This window comes from Acyrthosiphon pisum, chromosome X, assembly GCF_005508785.2.
Source record: "Acyrthosiphon pisum isolate AL4f chromosome X, pea_aphid_22Mar2018_4r6ur, whole genome shotgun sequence".
Classification (NCBI taxonomy): domain Eukaryota; kingdom Metazoa; phylum Arthropoda; class Insecta; order Hemiptera; family Aphididae; genus Acyrthosiphon; species Acyrthosiphon pisum.
This window is the reverse complement of record NC_042493.1, coordinates 81838743-81849759: the sequence shown is the minus strand read 5'-3', so window position 1 is coordinate 81849759 and position 11017 is coordinate 81838743. Positions and strand designations below refer to the sequence as shown.

General features: G+C 26.0%; 1 protein-coding gene and 1 long non-coding RNA gene across 9 annotated transcripts in view; one reads left to right on the top strand and one right to left on the bottom strand.

Annotated features, from left to right (window-relative positions):
• Positions 1-2873, bottom strand: part of LOC103308958 — a 14167-nt gene extending 11294 nt beyond the window's left edge. For 3 of the 8 annotated variants that reach the window (XR_001679235.2, XR_001679241.2, XR_001679237.2), the window contains exon 1: positions 2594-2870. This is a non-coding gene — a long non-coding RNA (uncharacterized LOC103308958). Of the gene's footprint in view, positions 1-2593 lie in introns of all 8 variants that reach the window. The other 5 variants (XR_001679236.2, XR_001679240.2, XR_001679238.2 and 2 more) reach the window with 4 other exon arrangements.
• A 106-nt stretch (positions 2874-2979) lies between these two features.
• Positions 2980-8316, top strand: LOC100169477 (aladin). Its single transcript, XM_001950524.5, has 10 exons — positions 2980-3437; positions 3683-3792; positions 3929-4058; positions 4482-4684; positions 4746-4905; positions 5152-5321; positions 5379-5612; positions 7570-7701; positions 7765-7849; positions 7918-8316. Exons 1-10 carry the CDS (start codon positions 3225-3227, stop codon positions 8089-8091), a joined length of 1611 nt encoding a protein of 536 aa, XP_001950559.2. The 5' UTR covers positions 2980-3224; the 3' UTR covers positions 8092-8316.
• The last annotated feature ends 2701 nt before the right edge of the window (positions 8317-11017 follow it).

The following is an 11017-nucleotide window of genomic DNA, read 5'->3' as shown; positions in this document are numbered from 1 at the left end:
AAAATTTAAAGCTTAATGTAATGCAGTTAGTTATAGTATTAGGATTAAGGGGGGTGTGGGGGACAAAGGCCCCCCATGGACATGTGTAACATAAACTATTCCAGCACCCCCTAAATTCACACCCAATGTGCGCCTATGATGGTGATGACACAGTATAATATCGTACATATAAATATAATCATGATCGTCGACATGGGGGTGATATGGGAGTTGATCCCCCTATGACTTTTTTAGATTCTGATCAGATCGATAATTGTATCAATTTTACAATGAGGTTAGGTTTTTTAATTATGTCGGTCAATACCTTTTGTGGCAGTAAACTGAAAAATGCTTCAAGTTTCTACTTTAGCATAATTTCTGGTAGGAAAATGTATCTAGTAGGGGAAAAGTTGACCAAAAGTGAAAAATTCTCAATAGTTTTCAACATTAGGGAAAAACGGAGATTCTTACTCAAAACTAGTGCTGGACATTGGCTTGCCTAATCCGGTTCACGGATTGAAATACAGAATCCGGATTGGTGGATTTAATCCGTAAATCGGGATTCAATCCGTTTTTCGGATTAAAGAATTCAATCCATTCTCTGGATTTACGGATTGAATCCGTAAATTCGAGTAACGGGTTTAATTTATAAAGCTGAATAATAATTTAAAAATCATGTTTATGAACAATCAACAAAGTACAGACATCAATACATCATGATATGTATGATAATATAATATAGTATCTACTTTAGCCACCCGGATAATAAACATATAATATATTTGTTTGTTATATTAATTATTAATTCTAATTTAATAATAATTATTGTATCCATCTATATTTTTTTTTTATTTCTATGTAAATTTATTATTTATCACATGCATATTCATATTATAATATCATTATATTTTCCATAAAGGTGTATAATACTTTAATGTTGATTTATAATAAAATAAATAAATTACTACCCCATACAATGATGAAAATATAACTTAGTAAAAAACGAATTTTTATTTTTAGTTCAGAATCCAGATTGAATTACCTATATCGGTTTCATATCAAAATCCGGATTGTTATCATAATCCGGATAAACAGATTAATAACGGTTTCAATCCTGATTGATCCGGAATGGTAATCCGAATATGGATTTATCCGGAATAGATGTCCAGCACTACAGTCAAAACTAGTTTTCTAAAAAATCGATTTAGTTATTTGATGTAACTCTAAAAAATTCTGTATAACACCAAGGAGTGCATGTAGATACATCTATATGTCATCTATACATGTATAATATGTATTGTAAATTTAATACATTCATCGCTACTCTCAGAATGTAAAATCATTGGTTGCTAGGAGCAACCTAGGAACTTTATAACATTAATTTCATTTTTGTTATTGTTTAGTTGTCATGACAACTATAATGTGTAGTCTTAAGACATATACATGTATATTAGTGCTTATTTGTTTTAAAAATTATTTTGTTGAATTACAACAGAACAACTAATATTATATATATTTTCATTTATAAATATTGAAATGTCTATTAATACAATAAAATGAGCTTATTTATTTTTAATACCTTTAAATTACTATAATCAGTAAGCACAACTTAATACATGGGATATTATATTAATTGATAAGCTTTTTGACCAAGCCTAAGAATTTTTCAACACATGAAATATATCTTAAATAATTTATAAATTTAAAATAATAGCTTAAAATTAATCAAAGTATTTTGTAAATTTCATTGTGTATTGAAAATTATAACATTTTAACTAATAGTTAATGTTCAAAGTTTCTACAGTTAATAACAAAATAAAAAGTTTATTGTGAGGAGAAAATTTCAGTACAATACGTCAACAAATTATAATGTAAATATAAATAAGTACATTTAAAGTAAAATTCCCACAATTAGTTTAAGGTTTGAAAAAACATGACTCCGTACTATTTTTAATTAGGTAGGTAAAAGAGCTACTTGGGCCAAAGCTTGTATTATATTTTTAATCTATTTAACTGAGCATAACAATTATTGTTATAGATAATTCAAATAAAACAATAATACATTTGAAAATTGTATTGAACAACAGACAACAGTGCATTGGCGCAACTAGGGGGGGTGTTTTGGGTCCTTAGCACCCCCTAAGTCAAAATTAGTACCGCCTAAAAAATCTTTAGGTGTTAGGTCCTATTTAGTAACAAAAAAACCTGGAGCTTAAGCACCCTTTAGTTCAAATGTCTAGTTGCACCAATGCAACAGTGGAATGTTTCAAATTTTTACGGTTAATATTCTTTGAATTACAATACTAAAATCATTAAAAATGTGGAACTATTTTGAGTTAAAATTTTAATATCTATGAAATATTAAGTTTTACTAATAATGAAGTATTTAAGGTTAAATACACAAAATTCAGTTTTAAATTGAAATTCTAAAAAACTTGGTATTATGAAACTTGTTTACCTACCTAGCGTCTATAACACAGAATACTAAACATTTCATTAATATTATGTAAAATCAACGATATAATTCTTGATATAATTATATAATTGTTACAAATGAATGACCCATTGTCTTCTTTGCATATTATTATATACTAAAAAGTAAAAATTGTGTCACCTTAAATTAGTTGGATTTTAGATCGTAGTGATAGTGGATTAGTGGAGATTTTCCATAGGACGAGTGCCTACATCCTATATATTTTAAGGTTTGTAACTTTGTAAGTCGCGGTGCCCGGTGGTATATCGACATGTCGTGCACTCACACTCGTACAGTCAAACTCGTACAGTCGTACTGTCATTGCTCGTTTGTGACACGGCAAATTAACTAAATAAAAAAGCTTTAATACAATTATTTAGAGAGAGCCGAGATGCCATGTTATCAGTTTTTAAGTAACAAATTAGTTATGATAACGAAAACGGCACTCGGTAGTCTCTAACCACCAGTACCGAAACCATGATTAAAGATCGTGACCAAATCTCGTATTTTTGTGATAAGCTGTCGACTTGTTGTATCACGGTCGTTACGACTTCACGAGTTTGAACACTGTGAAAATGTTATAACACTTTAACCACAAGACGACGCGTCCCCTACATGATCTGTGGTTACAGAAAACAATAATTGTAGTGCTTAATCTAAACGTTTCGTGAATAAAGTGATTTTTTTCATTAATTGCCTCTTTATTATTGTATGGCGTTCGGTGCACAACATATTTCTCAGTTGTTTTGAATTTTGATAAGGAAACTCGTGTATGACTGTACTGTTAGCTTGTTGTGCTAGTTGCATAAGGATAAATGCCAGTATCTTAATTTGTGGATTTAATGTCCTTTATTTATTAACTTCACGTACCGAAAATATACAATTTAATATGTGTTCTTTGAGAGATTTTCCTGAACTACGGGATTGCAGTCTCACAGATAAGAATGTATCCATGGCATTGGTCATTAAAAGAGTGAAACCTGAGGTTCGTAATTCATTTTTCATATAGTTTTGAGTGTTTTATATTCCCAAATAGAGAGTCTAGATAATTATTTATACCAACCGTTTTGATGACAGTTATTCTGCCTTTTTTTTTAATCGTATAAGTAACATTATTAGCATAGGTACCTACTTGTAAAAAATTAAAGTATTAAAAAAAAAATGGAATCAGTTATTATTTATCCAGTGTACCTACATTTAAAAAACATTCACCAATTTTATATATCATAGGCAATTGATTACCCAAATATTGTGATCCAGTTGAAAGGAGATCAAAACCCTGAATCATTATTTTTACCAACTTCAAGACTAACAACATTACAACAAATTTTAAGTAAATTGTAAGTACATTATTAAAATGTTTTAAATAAGTAAAGAATAGTTTTTATTTTCTCTTAATGTATTTTATTACCCATTTGTAATAATTAATAGAAATTAATATTCATTTTTCATATCTGCTTTGTTATGTTTGTATAGTGCTGAGGAAAACTTCTGGACTGCGTGTGATGAACTAGCAAAATATTTTAAAAGAAATCCAAGTAATTTATCAGTTCTTATGTATCCATTAGGAGTAATGATGAGATTTTCTCCCCGTGCAAGTTTGAAGGTAACATATTGCATAAATACTTATTATTTACAAATATTGCAAATTTATTTTAATTGTTAAATAATTAATACAATAAATTAAATATATTTTTATAATTCAACTATACAAAATGTAAATAGTATCTAATACTTCAAAAATGTAATAGAAGCTTTTAGTAAAAAAAATATGCAAATATAATTAATGCAGAAATATTTTTCTACATAATTGAAATCATTCCAAAATATAATATAAATATGCTCTTAAGAATAAATATCTAAGTGGAATAATTTATACATAATTTATCTCCTAATAAATATATATATTTTTTTACTTCAATAAAATTCCTGTTTTCAAATTTTTTTTCTAAAAATATGCGAAATGTTATAACTTTGTAACCAAAATATTAATTTAAGATTATTTTTAAATTCTGTATTATTCTTTTAGGGCTCTGAAAATTTGGTGTTGACAGATATAAGTAGAACAAAATTGTGGTCATCAAGCGTGGTACGTTGTATAGCATGGCACCCACAAGTAACTAAACTTGCAATTGTTTCTTCCCATGATATTGTCTATGTGTACAATCGAAAAGGTTCTGAAGCTAAAATAAAAAGGAAATCTCAAAATGCCATTTTATCATTAGCTTGGAGGTGAAGTACTTATACTGCTTTTTTTTTTTTACCACGTAATATTTAATTCTTCAAATTTTAGACCATTGAGTGTTGGTACTTTAGCAGTGGGATGTGAAAAAGGTATTTTCATCTGGACAATTGAGTTTAGCAACATACATGTAAGACCAACTGTAAATAATGTTTGCAAATTTGTCAGAGACGATCATAGATATATTACTGGATTATCATGGAATAAAATGGTAATTTCTATAAAAACTCTATTATATACCATGATGTAATCAACTGTAACTTAACATGTATATTTAGAATTACCAAATTGTTTTGATAAACCAATAAATCTCACAAGCGTTTTAAAATGTATTTTCTGCATTAAATCATTCTTATATTTATTTAAAAAATTGTTACATAATTGATACATTGTCTATTTTTATAGTTATTATAAACAAGTAATAACAAAATAAACAATTTTATACTTTTTTATTTAGGGTGATCTTTTGATATCCAGTGCAGTGACATCTAAAACAATGTATATTTGGAATTATCCTTTAGAAACCTGTGTTCCATTGCGCAGCATTAGTTCTGACACATTAAACTTTGTACATTGGTCGCCTGATAATACTAAAGTGTTTTCCTGTTCAACCAGTGAAACATTTAGGTAATGCTGGTTAATTTTAATTTTTTCTTTTTACTAGACATTTTTTTTCCTTTTCAGAATTTGGTCAACTGATAACTGGACTTCAGATAAGTGGTCTTTGAATAATCGGTCTAGAGTGCAATGCGCGTGTTGGTCACCTTGCAGCTTAGTTTTATTATTTGCAACAGATTCTTGTTCAATCATAAATGCTATTGACTTTCGAAAATCAGACGTGTTTAATGGATCAACGAATTACAAAAAAGTTGCATGGCCTATAGTCGACATCAAAAGTGAATGTATAAATGATAAAGTGTAAGTGGTAAATTAATAAATTGTGCAATGTCTTGAATAATATACAGTAGAGTTTTGATAGTTTGGTGAACACAGTTACTTTATCTGGACAGCACACAAATATGTAATTTTTTTTTCGGATTTCCGGAACACAATTAACTTATGAAATAACCTTACCAACAACAATAATTTCGTTTGTTTTCTTTAATTCAAAGAACGTGATTTTAAGTTGTAAATCAAGTGAATTACTAGAAAAAAAAAAATGAATTTTTTCCAATAAATACTTATTAAACATTTTAAATGACCTATTATTGAAACAATAATAACAAACATGATTATTTAAATTAATATTAAATTTTTTTGAGTAGGAAAGACTGTGCAAGATGTGGTATGAGTAATACTGCTGAAACCATTAATTTACCATTAATTAAAAAAAAAACACAAATAATATATCAATATTTTAACTACCGCCAGCCACACCGTTTATACCTATTTAAAATGTACACAAATTATATATATTAGTATTTTCTTAACATGATTATTTGATGATATAATTTTCAAAATATGTTTGCTATTTTTAAATATTAAATTAATTATGGCTATTCAAAAATTTTATACTTTTTTTAGTTTTTTGAATTTGTAATTATAACATTTTTCCTTACTCAAATAGCTTGAAAATTCAATACATTATGTATAACATTCATCATAAGTTGTTCAAATAGCAGTAGTTTAAAAATATCTTAAAATACATAGGTACATTGAATCATTTTTTTTTTTTTTATAAATATCTGAAGTTCAAAATTTGACAAAATTAGAAATTTAAACAAATTATAATGATCTTTCCTATAACAATTTTAGTTATTTTCTGGCTATTAAAAATATGTTAATCATTAAGACTTTTTAAGGGTTTTAACCTTAAAAGTTTTTGGCATAACATCTATTATTAATTTCTTTATACAATACATTTTTCATAATGTCATTAGTTATGACTAACTTTACTCTGTTCTATTTTACATTAGTATTGATTTGTAAATTAGTAATAACACTGCATGATATAATGTGTATAATATTAGCTTAACATACCATATTAGTGTATTTTATAATTTATACTAATAGAAAAATAATTTGTTTTAGAGGACGTAGTTGCCCACATGTGTTGTATTTGTCTTACACATGTAAGACAGCAAATTTGTGTGCTTTTAGTTTTGATACTAGAGTAAATTGACCTATTATAAATTTTAAAGGTAAGATTATTTTTATCGAGGGCACGACGTACACTTTAATTGATATTATTATTCTTAAATATTTCATGATCTTTTTGAAACTGTACATTTTAAAATGATCATAACTTATTCAACAATAATAATATCAAAAAATGCCTATGTCGTGTCCTAGATAATAATTGTAGGTACCTTTGAATTGTATAATAGGTCAATTCACTCTAATATCAAAACTAACAGCTCACTAATTCACCGATAAAAGGTTATCTTCAGTGGTGATATAGGCCATTCAACTGCTTTATATTTAATTCTTATTTGTAATTTTTTTACCAATAAATACATTTATTTATTTATATTTACTAGTGAAACTGGTGAACGAAAATTGTTTATGTCTTACATGTGTAATACGTAGACAACACAATGTCTGGGTACAACGTGCTCTTATTATAAATAAATTATAAAATATTCTCAGAAATAGAGCTGGGTACATCAATTTTATTCTGCAATAATTTATCTTTGAATTCAATTTAACTCTTCTATTACAGTGACAAAATTATTGTTAATTCTTGTACATTAGTTTAATAATTAAACAATCCTAGATGGTTATATATTATATAACAAATTATTGTATGAATAATAAGTATAAACTGTTTATTAAGAATCGTTTGTTGTAGATAATTATATTAGTTTTCGTTCCAAATTGTTTGCTACTTAATAATATGATTTAACTTTACTTCTTACAATTGTTTATTATTTAGAATTGGTGGAACACTTTCTGATATGTGCTGGGATCAAAACGCTCAACGTTTAGCTATAACTTTTAAAAATAGTGGGTCTTTAGTTGTATTCCAAACTGCTATAAGTGAAGCAGTTGTTGATTGCATTCCATTGTAAGTATCTAATTTTGGCGTTCTAAAATATTTTTAATAAATCTTTGACTATGTCGGTTTTAGTTGTATTATTCAAGGACGGCTTGATGAGGAACCTTCTGCTATTGCATTCCAACCAACTTATGAAAAAGGGTCTTTATTAACAATTGTATGTATAAACATAAAATGTTACATTTGAGGTCCATAATTATCTTTATATATATTAATATTTTTTAGGGTTGGTCAAATGGGAATATTGAATATGTACCATTTGAATATATTACTAAGCCAAAACATGAACCTGAAATATTTGGAACTAATTTGTTTGGTATAAGCAATGATAGAAGTATCTCTGGTCTACCTAGTATGTCAACTACTACTAATGCACTAATTGAATATTTGTTAAACTAATTTGAAATGTATTGTTTCTTTTTCTTAATTTTTGTAATTTTGTTCTCGAGTTTAATAGTAGATTAACCATCATTATAATACAATTCCAATGTTAATAAAATATTATAATCTTACTATATTTTTATGGCAACTGTACAAAAAAATATATATATATATTAATATTGAACTCTGTTTTAACAAAATGTATGTATCAATTTTATTAAATGAGAAAATGTAAACCTATTCAATTAAAATTGTATATTCATTTCAAGACACATAGGTTAGTAAAAAATATTTTACCTGTTGGGGCAATTTCCTTTAATACGTTAGAAAATATACTAAATTCTCTTTAAAAATATTTTACTTCGTATTTATTAATTTTAAATAATACTATTTATGTCAGATTTTAATTATATTCACTAGTTGTTTATTTAAGTTTTGTGGTTTAAAAAAAAATGTATTATCATTAAGTATAGTATATTGTAAAGAGAAAATATTTTTGACGCTGATAACAGAGCATGCAAGTCACTAACATAATTATTTTATTTTTTAATAAGTGAAATGAAATGATATAATATTATAATAATTCATTTTACTACTATATCGAAAATTCTAGATTTTAAGTAATTGCTATAATGATTAATTTGATACTGGCGATTGTGTAAAATAATTATTAATAGGTAGAATTACAAAACTCTTTTTGCCTCCGCGACTAATTTTCTATGCTCCATCCATTAGCATCCTCCCCAAGAGCAAAAGATATATTTTATAATACATTGCTTATCTATGCAATATATTGTACTCAATAGTATTATGTTTAAGATGTATTATTAATAATAATATATAATTATTTTAAATCTTGGTATATTGGTTTTTTTAATTGCGACTTAATTTGTTCTATTAAATCGTCAATTTTAAGTATTAAAAAAATAGTTTTATATATTTTATAAGCATTCAAAGTTTAAATATGGATTAAGGTATTCCACACAACATTTTATAACTATAAACAAAATATTTATGATTTCTTTTTTTTTTAATATTGTTTTTAAACGTATAAAGTTTAAAATATGGTTTGTCATTTAAAAGATTCAACAATTTTAACTACAAACTAAATATTTCAAATTATAATTTTTTTTTTTTTTTATTAATTTATTGATTGTACACTTGCTCACTTTTCCTCTTTTGGCCTAAAAATTCATAACATGGCTATGCTGCAATCTTTTTTTAGCTCAAAATCAAGATTAAGCACCTAATGTACCTATATTATGTAATTCAATATCAGGATAATAATATATTAATTATTATACTATGTTGGTATAAAATAATCAATTTATAAATTGATTGTATTTATAAAATATGAAACATAACACATAATCATTGTTGACCAAATTTCTTATTAAGCAATTTAATATTTTTTTTTTATTTATACTGTTATGAATATAAAAAAAATTTAAAAAATTATTTCTGGTATTCTTATAATATTGGTGATTTAGTAAATGATAAATTCCTCGATTTCATTTTAATAATTTGTATTTCAAATAAACACAATATTTTATTTAAATTAATTAAATTAAATTTCCTAAAGTTGGATGTAAATGTTTAACTGTAATCAACACTGTGGACAATAAAGAATTACAGTAAATAAGTAGAAATTAAGGATAATTAGTAATTCTTTATGATTGTCATATTATAATTTACAATGTTACGGACAGAAAATAAAAATAATAATAAGTTGTAAATAAATCTGTGTCCCACAGATATTATATAAAACAATACTTTATTATAAGGTTTATTTTGTACATGCATATTATGTATATTTGATATATCTAGCTTGTAGTGATTTTTAAATTCCAAAAAAAGAAAATTAATGCAATTGAGTTGTACCTGTGTAAACTTAACCAAGTAATACAAAGGTCAATTGTAACCTTATATATTTTTATCCCTGGTTTTATAGATAGCACGGCTTTAGATAGTATTGTTGCGTAACGAAAGGAGAAAAAATGAGTCTTTAATGTTCTTCGCCAAACACAAAAGATTATTGAGCGCTTTCAGCGGCTTTATATAATAACTAACCAATTAATAGAAAAATAATAAAAATCCTGCAACATGTTACCTGTAATTTATCTAGTTTTAATCATTATTAATAATAGGTATTTAGGTACCTACCTAATTGAAAATAGTTATAAACTTTACATTTTCAATTATTAGCTTATTCATTTTAATACAAATTAAAATACTTGTTATTTATACTTAGATATTGTTTGCATTAGAAAACTAATGAAAAAAATTAAATCAAATCAAAATATTACTTCTAATATACTAAATAGGTATATATAATTTCCAATTTGTACCTATTACGCGATAAAAATTGCTAGATTTCTTAGTAAAAGTTTTAGAAAATGCAGTTCATATGTTTAATAAAATAATATGGAACAATTGCAGTTTAGCTACCACGTGATTTTTCCAATTTTTTTTTTTTGAAACATATGTATTTCAGCGATTTAAGGACGACGGTGCAAATATAAATTTGCGCAAATCATTATTTTGAAAGTTATAGCGTTCCAAAGTTTGCGATTTTGCGTTTACACTACTCCAGCGCGTAGCGCGTATATTTTACCTATCACAAATTTAGATTTTTATTACGGGCACGAGTTTAAAACAATGGTGTAAAACTAAATTTTCGGATATGATTATTTTGGAAGTTATAGCCTTTCAAAGTTTACGAATTTACGCTTACATATTTTCCTGTAATCTTACATACAGCTTTGATGTGTCAGTTTTATGTTACTCAAATTTTAATTCAAATTTTGGAACAAATCTAGTTTAGCGGCTCCTCGAAATTTCGATTTTATTTTTTTGAAACATGTAATTCGACGAGTTTATAACGATGGTGCAAAAATAAATTTTCGGAAATGATTAGTTTTTGAAGTTATACATTTGCGAGGTT

Coding starts and splice junctions, on each gene's coding strand:
- LOC100169477 (XM_001950524.5), top strand. CDS start 3,225: ATGACTGTACTGTTAGCTTGTTGTGCTAGTTGCATAAGGATAAATGCC. Junction 4,059..4,481: donor CTCCCCGTGCAAGTTTGAAG/GTAACATATTGC, acceptor TTATTCTTTTAG/GGCTCTGAAAATTTGGTGTT. Junction 7,702..7,764: donor GTTGTTGATTGCATTCCATT/GTAAGTATCTAA, acceptor TGTCGGTTTTAG/TTGTATTATTCAAGGACGGC.